General features: G+C 38.5%; 1 protein-coding gene across 2 annotated transcripts in view; it reads right to left on the bottom strand.

Moving 5' to 3' along the window:
- ATP8A2 (ATPase phospholipid transporting 8A2) overlaps positions 1-21,479 on the bottom strand; it is a 270,602-nt gene that overhangs the window by 234,137 nt on the left and 14,986 nt on the right. The window contains exons 5-15 of one of the 2 annotated variants that reach the window (XM_057366714.1): positions 18,580-18,620; positions 16,669-16,742; positions 13,476-13,545; positions 11,989-12,116; positions 10,878-10,989; positions 10,196-10,361; positions 7,790-7,917; positions 6,537-6,614; positions 4,403-4,491; positions 3,652-3,696; positions 2,249-2,324 (exon numbers count right to left, since the gene is read on the bottom strand). In XM_057366714.1, coding sequence (XP_057222697.1) covers positions 2,249-2,324; positions 3,652-3,696; positions 4,403-4,491; positions 6,537-6,614; positions 7,790-7,917; positions 10,196-10,361; positions 10,878-10,989; positions 11,989-12,116; positions 13,476-13,545; positions 16,669-16,742; positions 18,580-18,620 — 1,007 coding nt within the window. The remainder of the gene's footprint in view (positions 1-2,248; positions 2,325-3,651; positions 3,697-4,402; positions 4,492-6,536; positions 6,615-7,789; positions 7,918-10,195; positions 10,362-10,877; positions 10,990-11,988; positions 12,117-13,475; positions 13,546-16,668; positions 16,743-18,579; positions 18,621-21,479) is intronic. The other variant, XM_057366713.1, reaches the window with a different exon arrangement.

Raw genomic sequence — 21,479 nt, 5'->3', positions numbered from 1 at the left:
TACAGGATGCTAAAAACTTTCCTAGCAGATGGAAGACAGTCTCATAAGTACAAGTACATATTTTTTTTATTTTCAACCTGGAAAGAAAATTACTTGGCACTGAGACAGTTCTAAACCAACACTTGTGACTGAAAAAAAAAAAAGATTAAAATCTTCAAGACCAGAGCAATGAGTGCTTAATGAGCGTTTGTAAGAGATCACATTTACAGCTTCAGCTGCAAAAGGGCAAATGCTTAGAGGGAATTAATTGCCTGAATACAGCACCATCTAACCTCACTAGGCAGCTTGTGCTAGAACACTTCAGTTTTTTCACCTCAGCTCACGAAATGAGTAGAAATTGTCAGACATCTGCAAATGCCATCTGCAGCTATCTATTAGCTGTGAAAATTAAGATAATACAGATTTTTAGATAGAAAGAAGCAGTTCATGTATCTTAGCAGCTGACCTAATGCAAAAAAAAGCTAGAAAGACCTTTTCCCCTACCACTGGACTGGAATTCAGCCCTCCTCTCACTCACAGCCTGACAAATACACCTGAAAGTGACAAGCAAACTGCATTCCCATGCCTTGTGTTACATCACCACTTGCCAGAGGGTGGCACCCACTCCTCCAGTACAGTCAGGCTCTGAAAAGTATCTTTGGCCTTCATAAGGAACCTCTCATTAGCCAGAAGTTTCCCCACTGATTGTCTGAGGGCTGAGTTTGCCCAATCTGCTCAGCCCAACAATCAGCTGTGCGATGACAGCACTGTGTCCGTTTAAATGGCAGCAAAAAGCAAACCCGATATCAAAGGGCTCCATGTACAAGACTTGTGAGCTGTCTAGACTAAATGGCACTTAAGGAAGCTACCAAAATCCCTTATTTGCCTGCTACAACAGCATATATTCTATAAAGCAGATGAAACAGAACTACACAAAACAGAAACTACGCAGAGAAGATCAAATAATTAGGTAACCCAAAAATAACAAGCCATCTCAAGGCTAGATGAGAAATAACATCTCACAGCTCATTTGAGATACATCCCTTCTGTTGAGTCTATTAAAATATACCAAAGCATTTTTCTGTATGCATACCTAAAGCAGCAGCCAGAAAGAGCTCAAACACATTTCATCTACAGCCTACACCTAAACCAGAATGAATACCTGGAGTCAGCACCTGCCCTAAGCCACAACTGTAGCCATAAATGAGCAAACAGGACACAAAGGAATAGGCTGCAAGTCACATACAGTGGGAAATCCTTCCAGTGTACATGATCACAAAAGGCACATAGGAAACCAAGGCACTGTCCTGAGAGGTGATCTTGCTGGAGGTAAGAGCATAGGAGCCACCTTTACACTCCATCACCCTGAGGAACATCTAGTGCCACACCAAGTCATTAAGAAATTCCTTTCAGGCACTCCCACCGTGCTGCATTTAAGTGCTGCACAGCCAAACAGAAAGCAAAGCTTTCTCACAACAGCATATTGCAACTATATTTTAGATGCACATACTAAACTTAACCAGGCCAGTTAGAGAAGCTATACTGTCTAAGGAGAGCAATCAGCTGATTGAGTTTGTGCTTGCCAATGCTCAGACCCCATACTGGGAGGCAGCCTGCAGAGAACAAGGGTCATACTTTTTGGCAAATGAATTCATTGTCTGGTGTCCAGTCAGACACTTCACAGCCACATGATTTCCAAATAAACAATGAACTGACACTGTAAAGATTAGGTCCCTTTAGGACTCAACAGCTAGGCTAAGATTACTAATCAGTAAGGCTCATGCTAAGCTCGATTTTGCAATTAAGTCCCATTTCTTCTATCCTTTACATAACTAGAATTCTAAACACTTGCAATACTTAAAACATGGCTCATACTAGAGCCACCTTGCAATGCTATAGATTAATGTTAAAAATGGTATTTTAAGAGTATAGATATCTGAACACCCTAAGTTGTTTTTCTTTTAAAGAATCATAATTTCTATCATCACTTATTACAAAGCATTATCTTCCATATACAACAGCATACATGAAGCTGCCTTATAGGTAGCTGTATTCACATCAATGCCATTGCTTCTCTAATTCAATTGTAAGACAAGTGGGCAGAAAGGCGTTGGAGGGAGCTATTTTGATTCCAATTTATCCCCTCTGTGCTTGCATGACACACTCACAGAGCAGACTTAATCACACAAATAGATATGTTCAGCATTCAATTCCAGACAAGCCTAGAATAGAGCATTTAAGAGGCATGATATTCAAAGAGCAGACTTACATGATCATTTTCAATGTTTTGCAGCAGTCTTGGGTCATCAAATTCACACGATTCACTGGTGGAAGGAGGTAACTGGCTGCAGAGCAAAAGAAGTATATTCAAACAAGTGGTAACATTGCCAATCTTAGTACTTCATCTTTTTTTCTGGTGAAGCAAATTTAAAAAGCAAAGTAAGACTCCAGTGTCCTTGAAAGCATTGTGAAAAGATCATGAGTAATGCAGAAAGTGCTGAAAATAAGCACCAGCAAGAAACCCAAAATGGTTATGGTTGACAGTGTATTTCAGAAGATTCAAGTACCGATGGCACCTCCTGGGACAGATGGAGCAACAACAACTTTTAAGCATATTTAAGACAAATGGATTTCAGGGCAGCTTCAGGGCTTATAAAACATATCAAAGTTCAATATCCGTAAGCTTCCCCCAGTCAGAGCATTTTGCTTCAAGCTGACCCTTGGAGGATTTTAAGTCTGAGTACTCCAAATAAGTACCTGGAAGATACTTTCACAGAACTGACTAGAAAAGAAAGGTAGAAGGAAAGAAAATATGGTGATGAAAGAAACAGCAATATTCTGGAAGAAAAGAGGAATTCATAGAAATTACATCTCAGCAGAAGAAGAGACATATTTTATCACCTTCCTAAGAGTTAAAAAAGAGGTAGACCAGTGGAGAAGCCTAGCTTAGCTCATCACCAAGTGCTTTTCTAAGAGCATTCAGTGTTTACCTGTTTCTTGGGTGGGAATTCACTTCTTGCCGTTCAAATATTTGTGATTCAAATATATTTGCCATTCAAACCCATGTCAGCCTTCTCTGGCTCTTCCTCCCACTTCCCAATAGTGTCAACATGCTACACTGACACCTGTGTAACACCTCTGGGTTTTCACTCGTTTCTGTGGAATGGGACAGACTCACCTCTATTCAATAAAGTCCTGAATAAAAATGAATAGCATTCTCTGGACACAATATGCCTATGTACCAAGCTCTCTCCCCATTTAATTACTAAAACACAGCATTTCAATAAAGAAGTCCCTTTTCTTCTTATTTTCAGGTCTGAGCTCAGTGATTGCAGAGCAACATTCAGGCTGCAGCTAGGGGTAAGGTTCCTGTAAAGTAGGTTACTTTTAGCTTTTTACTTGACTGTCTGCAATTATAAATAAGCACTGCATTAGCATCGAAGCCACCCCAGCCACTGCCTATTCCTCACCCCTTCACATACCATCTCTCTCTATGCAGAAGAGTAGATCCATCACCACCCACTAGCTCTGCATTAGGCTCCCACTGAAAGACCATTTTACTCAAACACATTCCTCCCTTGGGCTTCATCCAGTCCCAGATTGGAAAGCAGTCTTTATATAGATTGTACCCACTCTGCTATACAGAACACAAACATCTTGGAATGTATTTACCTGAAGTCTTCTGATGAACGTTCTCTTTCCAACTCAGGAAAGTGACTGAGGATTATAAAAAGGAAAAAAAGAACATTTATTCCACTTCAGTTAAAAAAAAATAGGTAGAAGGCAAAGAGTAATGAGTCATCACTCAAAAACATATGCTGGAACCATGGGTTCAGCTGTTCATACATCTGAATCAAGTTTTATGCTTTTTGAGATATCTAATTTAGCTACCATGAAATTCAAAGGTTAACTTGCACTGAGATCTTAAGACTATCCATTTAAAATGAAGCAAATACAAAGATGTAGATGACTCAAAGGGATCCTTTTGACAGAACAGAATAAAACCATTAAGTAGGTATCCCTCCTGAGCAAGGAATATTAAACTCTATAATTGCAATTACACTGTTCTAAAAAAAATTCTGGTTCTTCTCAAGTCACAAAAAGTATTACTGATAATTGCCATCCTTGGGCTGCAACTTCTTCCCTCTTGAAAGGCCGGAGGTTATTTAGCACTTCTGATTTTGTTTAAATCATGAGCATCTAAGTCAAGAAGCAAGTTTCTTTGCTTCGTGTGAAGTACTCACCAGGTTTGACTTTCATAATTTGTGCTGCAGGACATGAAAATGTAACTATTAATTAAGAGCAGAATATATACTAGAATATAAATTGAAGAACAGAATGTTCCAATCCTTTTCCAATAAAAAAAATTGTACCAGTAGTAAGGACACATTAAGCTACAGAGCTTCTAAAACGTCATACCTACCCATATGTCACTCCAGCAATACTGCATTTCTTAAAGTTCATGATATTGCATGTGAGAGTACCTGTTTTATCAGAAAACAGGTATTTTACCTGGAAGGAAAAAAAACAAGTCTGATTTTCAACTTCCATAGTAACAAAACTCAAAGCAGAAAACAAGAAGATGCTCTGGGACATATTGCTCAAATGTCACAATATTGGCCAATGCAGGATTCTCACCAGCTTGATTTGTCTACCAAATCTACAGAAAAACAATCAGGAAAATTATTTAATTGTATTAATTCTTTAACTGTAAATGTGGAAGAGCTTAAATAGTAGCTATCAATTGCCAAGGCTCTAGTGTGGTCACCACAGATGTACTTGCTTGTACTATTTGGACATTTAGCAAATGTTTCAACTGTACTAATCTCAAAGAGAAAGACTGGAAATGGGAACAAAGACTCCTGGGTTGTTGAAGGATCATCGGAATTTTAGACACTGAAGAAATTCTGTGTTTCAAAGATCACCAAGATTATTTGGGTTTTATTTTTTCCCTCCCTGCAATCAAGGAATATGCTAGAGTAAGCGCAACTGATATTCTGCAGGCAAACAAAGCTGCTTTTTCTGATATCCAATCATCAACAGTCCTGAAGTGCACAACACACTGCCACAGTCAGCACCGCCCAAATTAATAATCCCTTAATGGAAACAATCACTGTAAGGTAGAACTTGGAGGCAATCCCAACAAACCAACATAACTTCTTGGAGCATTAGCAGATTTGAAATTCCTACCTTCAATGGGCCACAACAGACCAAAGATAATTGCAAATTCATAACACACAGCTGTACCTTTCTACCAGGTAAGACTTTCAACCAGCAACATGTAGGAAGGGACCGTGCTAACCTAAGAGTTAGACAACCTAAAGACCAAAATATTTTGCCTGGAGTTAGAAGAAGCTTTTTCTCAATAATTGCCATTCAGTTCAAGACAATAATAATTGCCATTCACTTGTAAGGTGATCCTTTAGCTGTGGACTACCCTGCTACTGAACACAGCATTGGAAATGGAATCTTTGCAATTTAGAAGTCAAAATGGGTACCCAAACATCTCAGGAATTTTAATTCATTAACAATTTCACCATAAAACAAAAACATAAAGGTCATCTGTGAACTTGTAATTCAATTAATGAATCAAAAAATTCAGCCTAGTTACACACAATCACCAGCAAGCCATTTCTGAAAATAACATATGGGCCACCAACATACATTATGCCACACATCCTTCACTTCAGGCAAAAAATAGAGCCATAATTTGGAGCTTGATAACTTCACATCAAACTGATTTAAATAAAAATTAAATTTCAGCATTCATAAGAAAAATGCCAATCAGATTAGCCAGGAAGAATATTGACTACTCCCCTACTGAGCAGAACATAATAATAAACATTTTAAATACATAAATGTTGTCTCCAGTACTAAATTCAGGCAAGTTATGAAGTTCATGCAGTTAAGTTACAGACCTATAACCTTGATGGTCAAGGAAAAAAGCTAGCATTCCTCAATGGTACTACAAAATTCCAATAGCTAAGTCATATTTTCCTGTAAGTTTGTTTTGGGAAGCCCTTCCAGTTTGAAGAAAAGCTAGTGGCAGAATAAACAAATCTACACCAACTAGAAATTAATATACAGTTATCTTTATCTGTAAGGAAACTACAAATGCTTGAAGGAACACAATATCTAAATTAGGAACACAACTTTTTTTTGACTTGCATCTCCTGTTAAGTACTCAGACACATCAAGAACTAATAACACATTCTGGGCGGTTGGTCTGCTCCTCCGCCAAGCTAGCCCTGTACATTCTGTTCTGGTATAGACAGGCAAAACCACAGAGGATCTAATCCAACACAATTGAGAATAAAGTCAGTTTAGAGTGAACATAAGGAAAAATTATCATTCCCAAGCATAAAACTACATATATGACATTACATTTAATCCTGTGATATCTCATTATTTCACTTGCAAGACTCAGATTAGAGAAAAAAGTAATGTCCCATTAACCCAGCCACAGAGCAACAGAATAAAGCAGATTTGTACATCTTGCTCTCCTTTGCCCTTGACAGAATGTCACAATCATGACATTTAAGAAAATGTTATCTTACCTGCCCAAGCTCCTCATTAAGATTTGAGGTTCTGGCCATTGCAGGTGTATCTGTTTCAGGGTAATACATATCTATGTCCTTAAATGAGAGCAAAATTAAGACTTATATTATACCAATTAAGCACTTAAGTCTCTGTTCTTCTTTTAGTCAGCTCCAACTTGGCTTGAGCATTTTAATGCCATGAGTGGTGCTCCGAATGCTTGAGACAAACATCATCTCAGGAAGAATATGGATGCCACCTGCCCAAAGCATATCTCCATACTACGTGAGAAAAGCCTGATTCAACTACAGGTAGTTAATAAATTAATGGTACAACGGTAAGAAACATAATCTAGTACAGTAGAAAGTAAATCATGCTTTAGCCATGGTCACCATAGGTATTCAGTACAACAAACAGTTGCTTTAGCCACATCTATGACTGGAGAGACCATTTTAGTGGCTCCATGAAATAAAACTTCTTCTGTTACTACATTTTTTTATGATAGTAAAAAAACCAGCAGCTACACAAACCAAAGCAACTTCTCCAGTATGCATCTCTACTACATTATAAGCAGCTCAGAGAACAGACATGAAATTTCACTTACATGTATTTCATAGGAACTTTCGACATTACTCAAAGTCCAAGGATTAATGCATATCAACACAAGGTGTTCATCTTGGTTTTGTCTGACTTAAGAGACATCACCACAGTATTTTTGGCCCAGAACTTGAGAAAGACATTTTGAAGTCAAAGCTTCTCTAAACAGAAGGATCACTGTTTGGTTGTATGAGGTAGCACAGCTCATCTCCTTACAAAAACATTATGGTCCAAACTGGAAGTGGCCTTAAGGCCAGTCTCAGGATTTAAAAACAAAAAGAGAAAAAAACCAAGAATAAACCCCACAGCTTCAAATAAGTCTAGTCTTTCTCTCTGCTGTGTCTGAGAGAGGCTATAAGATACTGAAGAGTTTTCAAAAGATAATTACTGAACGTGAATCAGCAGAGAGACCTCCTTCAACCAAGAGCTGAGACTTCCCTCTCATCCTAAAAGCTTAAAATATGTCACCATTTTCACACAGGACTTTCCTGTGACTAGATCTTTAAATTTCCTCTGAAACACAGAACTAATATAGAATAAATCCTCTGAGCTTCCCCCTGCCTCTCCCAGAAGTTGCATCAGAAAAGTAATTAGAAAATCTCGCAACGATGTTAAGTGGGTTTTTATTTTAAATCTCAACATCCAGAGCTGAGATACATTCATTCTTACCACTTACCCAATTTATAAAAAGAGCCTGAGTAAACTTGACAACTTCCAATGTCACCAGAAGGCTGATCGGAATAAGGTTGTTGTACAAGATTATAAATGTCAGCAGATTGTATCCAAAGTTGACAGACAGCATTTCTGTAACAGAAAGACACAGGACATCAGCAGACACAAATTTAAGTGTTACAGGGGCAAATAATCTTTATGCAATTGGCCTAATCAGATTTAGAAATGCTAAAATAATCAGTGTATTGATGTGTGGCGTAAGGGACATTTTAATATTGACTTCAATAGAATAGAGATAAAACACCCACAGAACACATGCCTAAATCCACAGCATATTATATCAGGTGAAGAAGGGCAAGGTTGGTGAGGCTATATATTACAGAACAGAACTCTTTCTGAACAATTTTTGCAAGACAGATGGTGAGAATTACAATAGTCCCCACTACAACACTAATTTTGACATTTATCTGATGTGTCAACTGCCCAATTAAGAGTCACCAATGTCACTAGTAATAGAACCATCTTTCAGAAAGCGCCTATTCGTCTCAGCAGAGTTAGGAAACAAAAAATAAGTACTAAAACTACTTGTAAAATCTGACATCATTGTCAGAACTGAGAATTTACCCATCTCTTTAGTATGAGAAGTTGTCTGCCAAACAGTTGCCTAGTATATAACCTAAGGCACCCTGCTCAGGCAAAGAAGATGTTATTAACGGTGACAACATTAGACCACTTGTCCAAAAAAGTCTGCAATCACAATTGGTCCTAAAGGGAAGGGAAGCATTTATAGACAGCCACCAGGAATGTACAAGGCTCAGCAGAGACACAGGATGAAGGCTTCTGTTCATGGTGCTGTCCACAGCCTCTAATGACAATCCAAGTCTCCACATTTGTATGCTCTTCACTTCCCTAGGAACTCAGAGAGGCACCTCAGACAGCACACAGAACAGACAGTGACCCAGCACAACCGGGTCAGAGTCCACAACTAAGATTTTTCTGCATCACAAGTTAATTAGAAGTCAGGGGAGCAAACTAAGACAAAATCAGAGGAAATCACTGAAGCCTAATGAAGAGTTTGGACAAAGACACCTCCAAGTGTGACTACACCCTAATTCTGTATCTTTGATAAGTTTACAAAAAGCAGAAGCACACTTGGTAGTGGAACATTTTCCAATACAATTTTTACAAAAATGAGACATTTAACCAGAATTTAACATCTACCTGCCTAACCTGAAAAAGTGAATTTCCTGTCTGTGGAAGTTACAGAAGCTATAAAAATTGTGCATTAAATTTACAAAAAGACATCTATACAGACCATTATGCCATCCTAGTCGATTGCAAATTGCACTTGTTTTACACTGCAAGTTCAAGAGTTCATTCCATTCATCTTTTCCAATACTACTTTCATCATTGGAAGGCACAAATTAAAACTTACTCATTAAAAAACAAGAGGGAGAGCAGGCAAGAAATTTTGAAAGTTGCTGACACTGCGACTAGAAGACATCGTAACTACCAAAACCCCGAGTCAAAAGGGGCATTTCCATGCTCTTCCTATGTGATTTTTTTTTCATTACTATCATAACTACAATCCTTAAACTGCAGAAGATACACATGCCATCTGTTTTGCATCATCAGCAGACAAGCCATTTGCAGTTTGTGATAACTGTCTTAAGATCTGCATCTCAAAATGCTTTTATCACCACATTTTACACCTAATGTAACCTCCCCAAAAGTCTACTGGGGATTATTTCATTGTTCATGTCCATCTTTGCTAATGAACTAATAAATTTGAGGACTACGAATGAAATCAAATAAAGCCTTTCAAATAACCATGCTGAGAGATCACTTTTCTCACAACTAAATAACAGAAGCCAAAGACAGAAACTTCACCCAATAAATAACAATTGTAACATTTGGCATTTCAGTTTTTTCTAAAAGAGCAGATCAACATTTCTGACTGAAAAAAGTCACAGAAATCCTTTGGATCTGTATGTAAGAATAAAGTTGAAGTCAGCATCATCAGACTGATACTCACCATCCTGCAGTCAGCCAGACACACATAAGGTTGCAGTACATAACCTCCTCTGAGAAAAGAATTGTGTACAGTATCTCCACAGAGATGTAAGAAGTGAACACCAGATATCCAAGAATAACTCTTTCCCCCTTTTCTGTTTCTGCCTTGCTCCTTGGGTGCTAGCCCAGTGATATTTACCTAACCTTTACAAGCCTCACTGGGAAGCTCACTATGTCTGCCCATGCTCAACCAGAAAAAAAAAATAGGTCATCAAAAATTACCAGGATGTGGGTTTTCTTGTTTTTCTGTCTTATTTCAAGCATTCATTTAGTGAAGCTAAGAGCCTGGCTGGCCCTACAGTCTGATACATCCCTGGCTCAGTGCCTGCATACTCACTGTTGGAGCCAAGGTACCAGACGACTTCGCCATGTGTTCTGTTCCATAATAAGGCACCTACAGAACTCACAAGGGCCATTACCAGGAGAATACAGAACAAAACCAGGATCTGCATGTTGGTCACTTTCTCCACATTTGATCTCTTCAGAGGTGCTTTGGTTGAATTCTAAACACCAGCAGGGAAAAATAAAGAGAAAGAACCTGGCATTGGCTTATACAAGAGAAAACTGCAGAAGTAAACCCAACCCAGTCTTTACTATCAGAGTCCTTCAGGGCACCTGCTATCCATGCCACTGATGGTCAACAGCAATAAGCAACACATCCATGCTGCTGGTCTCCCCAGGCACTCCCTGCCATTAAGGCAATACAGGACTCCAATATTAATCTAATTATCTCCATGATTATTACTATGTCCTCAGCTGTTATGCCTAAGTTTTAAATGTTGTCCAGGTGTCAGATGAACTAAGATGAAAGTTAGTTATCCTTACATTTTGAATTGCTTTCAAATCCTTCAGTGTTTGCACAAGCAAACTAAATACAATGGTATTCCTCAAGGCATCCAGGCCTTAAACAACTATAATGAGCCAAGCCATCTCATAAAATCAAGTCAATGACAACAAGAACACAGGAAAGATGACCAACTTCTATCAAAACATGCTCTTAATCCCCTTAAAAGCTTTACCTGCATGAGTTTTGTATCATGTCCTGTGTACACAACAATACCCAAGACCCACTGCGTGTTTCTCAGTTGTGCACCTCTCAGCAAGATCTGGTCTGGGCCAACAGGAACTGGGCTACAAAGCAAAAAGTTCATGTATCTTTCAGTTCTTAGTAACACTTTAAAGAAAGTAATTCTACTCTCAGCCTTACTCCCCAATTAATAATTTAAAACACCACAAGAGGAGAAGAATGTAATAGCAATATAATGAGCTTAGATTTCCCACACAACTGAAGAAAGCACTGAAACTTCTGTATGTCTAATTCCTGCTAAAGCACGGTGGGACAAAGCTGCTCCAGTTAACTAAAACTTGAGAACTTACATGGCAGCCATAAACAAGCCTATTCTGCACTTGACCTTGGCTAGTATATTCTCTCTCACATGAAGGACAAAGAAGCATCACATGTGCAAAGAGACCATCCATTTCAAGCACACTGTATCACACACACCATTAAACAAGCATTTGAGAAAATCTACCCACATGTGTACTACCCACACGACTTTCAAGTGGGACACAAGTGATCATATGCTATTCTTGCACCAAGCTGCCCAAGGAATATAGGTCTTGTGAGGGAAAACAGGTACAGCCAAATGAAACATGTCAGTTCCTACCTACCTTTCCAATTCTGTGAATTCAAGTACTAAAACTATGCACAGTTGTAAAAATCAAAGTCACACTGACAAAGCCCCCAGGTTCTGGGATCATTTTTTTTTAATACGCCTGACCTTGGTGCAACCTTTGGCTCTAGCTGAAAGGGAAAGGTTTCCATTTCATCTGTGTATCTCATGTAACAAGAAGGCCCTAAAATCCCCAATCAATTCCTTGACTCCTTCTCTTTAGATGCACCTTTTAATAAAATATCACCATTAATCACAAAGAAATCAATACACTCAGAAGACTCCATACAAAGACTGAACTATCTTATACTGGCAGAAACTGTGATTAATAATTATTAATTATTACCCTCTTCTTCACCAGCAAAAACATATATGTGCTCAGAGTTACAGACTAGAAGAACACAGGAAACATCTTTCCTAACCAAATCAATCCATGGTATTGTGATCAAGTCAATACCTTTGACCATCTAAGCGCAGGTTTCCAGTGAAGTCATAGAGATGGCGGTTGGGTCCTTCGCACTCTATTCTCCCAGACACTTTCATCAATTCTTCCCTGGACTGGAGACTAGCAGTTTGAGACAAACCCTGCACAGACCAGTTCAAAGGAGATTCTTGTCAAAAACAGTTATTAGAAGGCAATCTACAAAAATGTACTTTCTTTTAATATCCACAAAACAAAATGTAGTCAAATCTGCATCAAATCTGCAGTGGTTTATTGGGAGGGATCCTTTTTTGGTTTGCCGGTGGGGTTTTTGTTGTTACTTTTTGGGGGTTGGTTTTTGTTGTTATGTTGGGGAGGAGGTGTTGATTTATTTGATATACAATATCTCTTTCCTGCAAGGAAGATTCATTATGAATCCATGAACCTGCTAACAAGAGTGAAATGCTCTACAGCTGTAATACCTACATGATCTTTCTTTAACCAAGAGGAAAGTACCATCTACCAAGCCTGAAGCTAGACATGTGCAGGAGGAAGTAGGAGACAAGCATTATAAACAGGCCTGCCTTTTTTCTCAAAGTACAGCTCCACTGAGGTGTTATGGCTGCTAAATGTAGTCATTCTCAAGTGTGGTCTCTCTTGGGCCATTGCAGCCAACATGCTCCCATCCTACTCAAGACTAATGATCAGCCTGTCATGCATCTGCAACCTAATGTACTCCACATCTGATGTATGTACAGAACCCCACCGCTGTTTTATCAACAGAAGAATCAACTGCGTTTTTCTTTTGCCAGAATTTGACTGCGACACCTCAAGCCAGAGCAAGGCCATTTTTTTAAGTGTGTCCTGATGCAAATAAAATCTTACAGGAGCTCAAGATCTTACTTAGTAGGCTGACCTGGAGCAGTAAATCACACTTCTACAAATAAAGAAGAAGCAAATGTAGCTTTTTAAAAACAAAAAAATCCTAATTTCAAAATCCTAATCTAAATTCTTTTTTTATGAAAGTAGCAAAGATTAACTATTATTAAACACTACAATCAACAGTACTTTAACAAAACTAGAAAGATCCAAATAAATATTTTACTTACCACAAAGAGATACCAAATTTACTTAAACATATAAAAGATCCTTTTCAGCTTCTACCCCAGCATAATGCTCATAAAAAATGGTACTTGTGACAAACTGCAACTCTCATCACAAACATAGCTCATATTTTTTCTTTATGTACAATACTTAATTGAACTGAACCTTCAGCAAAACACATCCAAGATCTGTGTGATTTTTCTTTGTGGGCTTAAAATATTTGATTCAGGCTCATTCCTTATACTTGCACATGATGCATTACTAATTGGGTTTGTTGAAAAGGCAGCTAACAGCCACCTAGAGAAAGATGCATTAAAAAAAAAGCACTTGTATTGCTGTCATGCAAGCTAGATGTTGCTTCACAGCTAATACTAAATACTCAAAAGAAAAATTAAAATATGAAATTCAGTTTGTTATACCTGTCGTATTTTAAGATTCGTCTCCCCATCGAGATTAGCTGTTTCAATGTAGCACATGGCTTGTGGTTCACTGTAAGGAGTGTAAGATGTTCAATATTAAAACTCAGTACTTGTTTGTACACTACTTTTGCACTAATATAGTCCACAACAGATTTCCTCAGTGCACTGCAGAGGATAGAAAATCATACTGGTGATATAGAACTATGAAAGAGCCAGCTGAAAGGGCACATTTAACAGAGAAATCTTTGGATATAAACATGGTCATACAACAAACTGCAGAGAAAATTCAGTCTAAATCAGAAGATTAGTAAGAATTTAACAGGTCATAATAAACTTAGACACCTAAAATGGATTCTTTTGAATTGCAATCCATTAAATTACTTCAGATTGCAAGAGCTGTGGATGAAATACCAAGTATTGAACAGTATAAAAAGGGGATATGTTTGGTTGAAGATGGCAACGCTCTCTACCACTGAATTCTGTCTATGAACCGAACACACAAAAGATCAACTCTGCAAGGCCACCTTAAAGCAGAGGGGCTTGTGGGAGGTACATCTAAAGTCAGTGCTAAACAGCTTTCTTTTGAGCATGAGAAAAAGGTTCATTAGGATTGAGGGCTGCGATCTGTATCTTCCAGGTATGTTTCTGCCCTTACCAATGGGGACAAAAATCCCTCACAGAACTAAACTGTCTATTAGTAAAGCTCTTATCAAAGGAGCTCTGCATAGGCAGCTGCTGCCATAAGGAAGGGTACTTCTACCAGATCATTTCCTGACATACCACTCAAGATTTAAAACCTCTGTATGGCACCACCAAAACTCTTTCTACCAACTGTCTTGTCAGGCTTCTAAGGAATATCACTTTCCATCTGGATTCAAAAAAGTGTGTCTTTATCATGTTGCTTCTCATACTCTTGATAAATTGCTACGTTTTTTCCCAAAGTAACCAATTGCTTCAACACCAAATGTACTCAATCAGCAGAATAGTCAGTAATAAAGGCTCCTTAGGACAACAATAATTAAAAAATGGACAGGTACATTTACAACACGGTAAGAAGTTAGATTACACTCTACAATTAATTTTTCTTTAAGAAAAAAAAAAAAAAAGGTTGAGGCTGTTCTTTGTCTCCTCCTGCACAGGAAATTTCAATCTGAATCCAAGAAATACACAAGTTAGAGTCCAGCTTGATTCCAATTTTACCTCTGTCAAACACCTTATCTACTACAAGTGAAGTGGTTAGTGGTTAGCTCAGGAGGAAGACCTTTTGCATTACAATTCCTCTCATTTCCACAGAAATGGTATGAACTGTGGAAATGAGAAATGTGGAAGTGTTTCTGTGCAAAGTTGTGTTTGAATTAAAATACTTTTTCCTTCATGTAAATTCATCTTTATATAAAATTCATTTGACGTCACCTTTTTATTCTTTTCCTGTATAGTAAAGACAAAGACAACTGTCGATTTCACCTCTGACAATCAGCTCAGACACACAAAAAAAAAATCAACATATGCAAGAAAAAGAACCCACCCCCTTCAGAACATGAAGAGCTTTCTGGTGAACTGAGGACATTTAGTACTGACATTAAAGGAATCACAGGAATAATACCAATTATAAAGCAAACTGCCATAGAAAGTGCTATTTATTTCAAGCAAACCTTCTTCCAAATCAACATGCTTTGGGTTAAATTCTCTAATTATTATGTGGTTATCAATGTCAGCAGGTTAGTAGAATGTAGAACAAAAAGCTGGCCCACACAGTTAAGAAATAAGTCAGAAAGGGTTTTTAGTATAACGCATTAGACAAGTTCTTAAGTAAAATATTTTTCAATGCTGAAACAGAAAATTACTGATGTCCAAATTCAGCCTAACTGCATATTAAGTTGACAACTGCTTATTTGAGACTTGGGATTTATTTTAAAAAATATAATACCAAACACCATGGAATGAAGGCACTGCTGTCCTTCATCATGTGGCAATTCAAAAAGGCTGAGCTTCTGCATATAGTTTTGAAAATAATGAAACCTCCCAGGAACAGAAAAGACAAGAAGGATGGAGCAGAAAATACAGGAGCTGGGAAAACAAGCTCCCTTAAAAGTTGGGTCACATAAGAGAACCACAACCAAGAGATCAGAGCAATCTGCAGTCATTGTTGAAAAGCACACAGGAGGGAATTAAGAGCATAGTGTCATAATACTTGGCTATTAGAAGCATGTATAACAACAGGAGCTGCGCTGTTGTTTCTTGCTTAAACCCCACCTGTCCAAGCAAACTATGGTCTTGATTTGGCCTCCAGTTTTCTACAGGATCTAGAACCTAGACTAGCATTCAACACTTTTTAGGAACTAAGAGACCTCAACAAATTAGAAGGCTGGGCAACCACCAACCACATGAAGTTTAACAAAGGTAAGTACTGGATTCTACATCTGGGACAGGGCAACCCTGGATACATGGGCAGACTGGGGAATGAGATGAGGGAGAGCAGCCCCACAGAAAGGGACCTGGGGGTCCTGATCAATGGTAAGTTGAACATGAACTAGCAGTGCTCTGGCAGCCAGGAGGGCCAAGCGTGTGCTGGGGGGCATCAGGAAGTTGTCCCATGTTAGAAACTAAACCAAGCAGGACTCAACAGGTTACTATTGCTACCATGCTAGAGATGGGCCATACATGTGCTGTATCCAAGAGAAGTAGCGAACAAATGAAGTCCAGAAGCTATTTTGTTACTTGATGCCAGTTGGACTAGCCTATCGGATCTATTACTTGAAAGAGAAATCTTTCCTGCCCCTCAGGAAGATGTGCTGAATACTCAGTGGAACTAAATACTCAGTGGAATTAACTGGAAGAAAACTTTAACTTCCTTAAGAGGAGGGATTTGCAGAAGGCCATAGAATCACTGATAGCATGAAGTTTGTGTAAAGGTTCTCCAATTTTCTAACAAGCTTACCAATACAGAGTATTATGTACCTGTAATCCATAAAGTGAAGTCTTGAAAAAGCCTCATTTTAGAAGAGCCTATCAACAATGATACATGAATCAATGCCTAGTAAAGCCACGTTTTGTCACTGTTGAAATTTGATTTTAGATGTGGAATAGAATTAGTGCTATCTGATGTCTGGCTTTATTAATAGCAAATACAGAGATTCAAGTCCTCTGCACCTCAGTTCATCAGACAAATCACTTCCACACCCATTCAGGATACCTGGTAGATATTATGATCATGTCTGCTGGAAGATGTTGCCCATTGGTGACCTTCACAATATCGCCTACTGCTACCTGTGGTGGTCAGGAGTACAGTAGCATGGAAGAGAAAAACAAACAGTTCGCTTGTCTGGAATGTTAGTTTGTTATTTTCTTTCACCCAGTCAGAAGAACAGCATCATGCACAGAACATCTAGAGACAGCACTTCTGAAAGTCAGAGTACTTTTCACTGCAAGTTTGGAAATATCAAAGCCTTCCCTTTTCTGAATGCAAAGTTAACAAAGTCACTCTCTAGAGAAAAAAGGTAAATATACTCAATTAGAAATTGTGAACCTCTGTGGCTTACATTTCATAAAAAAAAAAAAAACTTTTTTCTACGATTCTGCCATTATCCAAATTTAGGGGTATTCTTCAGTCTTATTTAATTTTTTTCCCCAGTAAAAAAGTTAATCTTTAAAACTTATCTTCCTTAAGTATCAAGAGTTTTCTCCTATCCTTACCTTGTATTACTTACCTACACAATAACCACTATAATTTTCTCCTAATTTTCCTTAGATGCACTGCTTGTACTAGACACTAGCAAATAGTATCATCCCTATGGATCCATAACATAATCCTGTTCGTCCCTGACTTACAGTTACATGAGATATGCAGAGTTCCGAATTCTGGAATAATTTGTCTCCTCCTACAGAGGCTTAAGTCTTTCCAGCACCTTGAATTAGTCACACATGCAACGGACTTTCATTCTAAAAAGAGTCAAGCAGCACTCTCAAAACAGTAAACCAGGTTTGCCTGATAAGCATGAGGCTGCTTAATGCCAGTGCACCAGTGAGAATCTGAAATAGGCTTAAAATACTTTTAAGACATTAATTTATAAAAATGGAAACAGATGGTATGTTTGAGCAAGTATATTCATTAGTTTTACTCAGATACCACTAAAAATAAATCCCCTACCAATTTCAGCACAAAAAAATAAGGTCAGAAGTCTGCCTTAAAGTGATCCAGGGGGGTAATAAAGAGCCATTATTCCCTAACAATAAATGGAAGTCTGGATGACATACAGATACAGATACAGGTCAAATCAATAAGTGCCTAAGGGTAGAAAAAAACCCATATTTCCAGCTAAGTCTTTCAATTTGCTATCGATTCTACAAAAATAAGACTTGGAATAGCATAAACAGGAACTAACTGTAGCCACCAGAGTCCCTGGCGATCTTCAGTTTCTACGACAGCCTAACACTTCAGCAGGACTCCTTTTACGTACCTTAAGACTGATCTCATTTCTCAGAGGTTTTTAAAAGGGTTTTAAAATTACTGGATAAGAGAGCTAATTTTATCCTTTTGAAAGCATTAAGAGCCACAACTTGATCTATACATCCTAAGACATTTCAGCAACTTCCAAGTCTTAGAAATAAAGTTCACCAGACCCTGGCCAAGGGCTTCACATAACATGAATCCCAAGTGCCTCAGGTAACCACAGGGCTTGTGTTTCTTACTTGAGCAAGCAGCTTACTAATTAGTCTCAAAGCCTAGGGACTTTCTAGCACAGGCAGCAAAGTAAGTCTCTGTTAGACTTGCAGGGGAGTTTCAGCATTGCAGTGAAAGTTACTCTTCCAGGGGGACTAAAAACAAAATACTGTTCATAGTTTAAGTATTAACTGCACAAGCAAAAACACAACAGTTCATTAACATTTGACTGTAACAGTATCAGGATCTAAAAATAGGTACTCAGGTGCCTTGCCTTGCTCAGGGCAATTTTGACTACTGGAACAGAAAGGACCGTTCCCACCCTCTCACCCCAAGTGACAGAATTTTCATGTATACATTAATTTTAAGCCTCCTAATTCATCTAGGCAAGAGTAATTCTTGAGCACTTGCTTTCCCTCCCATCGTCAGGTTTTATTTATTTACCTCTTTCCACATAATGTTCTGCCACATCCCATTTCTTAGAACTAGAAAGAAAGTTTAAAGTTTAAAGTTAGATTACAGAACAAATAGCCATGATGCAAACAAATTTCAAAACAACTGTATCAGCAGCAGCAAACACTGACCAGAACAGGAACCAACACAAAAATCAGAAATATATTTGTCAGAAACCAGAACTTTTGTTCACAGCTGTGGGCATGTGAACCAAGGAAAGAAGAAGAATCTGGCCTTAATATTTACATAATTTTTATCACCTGTCAGACAACAGTTGGTGGCCTGATTTCTTCATGGCATCGCTTCATACTATCACACAGACGGGCAGCATTGTTTCTTGCTTGGGAAATGACCTTCCTTAAAACAAAGGGCATTACTGCCCACTGTCAATCACCTTTACTCTGTGATTTATCACAGAATTTTCATTTCTCATCTTTCTCCTTTTGTTCATAATATTTTTACTCTGGCACATCCAACTTCACTGTCACTACCAGTGGCCCATATAAAGCTGAGGCTTAATTGCCAAGTAGGCTCAAAGTCCTGCTGAACAGCATCAGCCTTGGCAGAAGGAGAATCCTAACTGCTTAAATTCACATTGAAACAAGAAAAATAAAACAAGGTATTAAAACAGGCCTTGGTTTCTGTAATGTTCCAGTTCTACACTGTTGTCTTCAACACAGTTTTTGGCCATTCCCTTCCATCCAAGTACTTCCTCTGGGTGATTCTACACCATTCCAGCCAAAATAGTAAGGTCAAATATGTCCAGTTATTGCTGAGTTAACCAAGTCCAGTCCACGTCTGAGCACAGCAGGTTCACTTCCATTGGATGCAGCTGCAGCCAGTTTTCAAACGTGTTCAAAAAGTGCTGTGTGCAACAACAGCTCTGCTTAGTTCAGAACTCAGGAGAAGGCCTGAATCCCAAGTGAAAAGCCAGATACCTGCAGCCTTGACTCAAACCCTCAGAGTGGAGCTGCAGCACTCAGCATCTCCTATGCTGTGGTTTATACAGCTCCCTATTCCACTAGAAAGTTTTGGAGGTGTTTCAGTAAACATTCAATTGACATTGCTGTATGTTCACACACAAAGGTATTTTTGCAGCTCAAAGTGCTATGGACTTGGTCTAGCAGACAATCTACTTCGGAAAACAATTCCACTTAATACTTACTGAAATCAATTTACCTATTAAAATTAAACAGCCATGCGAATTACTGAAGCTATTTTCTTACTGTTCTATTACTGAACTATTTTCTTTTAAACTCATAATCCCAGAGCCTAAAGAGAAAGCTCCATTAGACATAAAACAGTTTTGAAATTTTGGGGTTGCAATTTCACACTTCCTACTCTGCTTAACTCAGTTTTATAGGAGTGCTTCAAAGGGCAGAAAAGGACAGGTCGTCTCTAGAGTATTTATAGGAGGGTAAAACAGATGAATTATTCATTGTCAAAAGGTATTTGGTTAAAAGTAAGAACAAGTACCTAAAAAGACTGCTTGAACTCAAAAAGAGAGTTTCAATATAAACCTTCTATCCAGGGCTTTCCAAGACCAAAACCCTGCTCTAGATGTAGGATTTAATGCTGTCATTTGCATCCAGACATGTAGGGCCATTTGAAGTGAAGATCCTGAAGGGCAAGCATCTCCCATCAGTTTTGTTCCAGAGCCTGCTAGCCCTGTCCTTGTCTACCATTTGAGTTCATCCCATACCATATTAAATGCTTGTTACTTATTCTGTTATTTGACAACGGGAGGATCAATACATCAGAACAGTTATTACTGAGCTCTCTGTATCTATGCAAGGCACTGCTCAGGGACTTCATTTGGCATTATATGGACTCTGGCCCCTAGATTCAAGATCATCACCACAGACATCATGTGAAGCCATCCAAGACATAAAAAACACTGGCTCAGAGCCTAAACACGCTCCAGCTCCTAATGCAAATGTACAGGGCTTACCTGGGGCAGAACTTCAATTCTAGTTTGCTCCAGAGGGAATTTAATTCCTACATACCAAAGCCACTCTGCAAAGCAAGCTGATGTTTTCAATGGCAAATTTAATACAGGAAAGGCACTGCTGCTCTAAAACACTAAACAAGATAAACGTAAAGCCTGCATGACTGCTGCTGCAGTAAGCAACTGACCATTGCAGGCAGTGGAGTTCAAGAGACAGCCAAGCAGAGCACAGGAATCCACATCTCAGTGCGCTCAAATGCTCCCTATACTGAATGCATTGATTAGACACCACTTAGCTATAAGAGGAACCTAAACACACACAAAGAACCTAAATTTAATTCATCTTAATCCCGCTCTGAACCTAAGTTCTCTCTTCATTCTGGTAATACATGTCTCAAGAATAAGCCTCTTTAGCCTCCCTCTTAAGAAGTAGGAGGATACAGTTTTAAGCATCAGATTGAAAATTTATTTAGAGTATTCAAATGCAAAAAATAAAATCTGAACTCAAGTAATTTTTCAAGTGCTACGTTCCACTTAGCTCCATTAGGACACCTTGTGTTCTTTAAAGTTGTTTCTCTGCAGTTACTTACTCTGCAGTGACAAACTTCTCTTGAAGTGTTTGTTGGCACACATTCTCTACCTGCCTCTGCAACCTCTGAAACAGCCATCTTTCATATAACCTATAACAAGGTCTGTTGTGCTACAGCCACTTAACTGCCAATTTCTTATGACTAACATAGTGTTCTTGCACTGGAAACATCCCTCAGACTCTTGTAGAGACATCACCTAGGAGAACTGATAAAGCAATGCTTTCTGATGTGTATTAATATACAATCTTCATGACCAACCCAAATTTTTAAGCGCCAAACACAGTGAAAATAACAGGCATAATGTTTGCAGGACTATCTGAAGCATGCAGCTAGCAGATTTCTCACTTCCCCGT

Source organism: Malurus melanocephalus, unplaced genomic scaffold (assembly GCF_030028575.1).
Source record: "Malurus melanocephalus ecotype Western Australia unplaced genomic scaffold, MMel_1.1 scaffold_70, whole genome shotgun sequence".
Lineage (NCBI taxonomy): Eukaryota > Metazoa > Chordata > Aves > Passeriformes > Maluridae > Malurus > Malurus melanocephalus.
The sequence above is the reverse complement of the archived record's forward strand: the minus strand, read 5'-3'. Positions and strand labels throughout refer to the sequence as shown.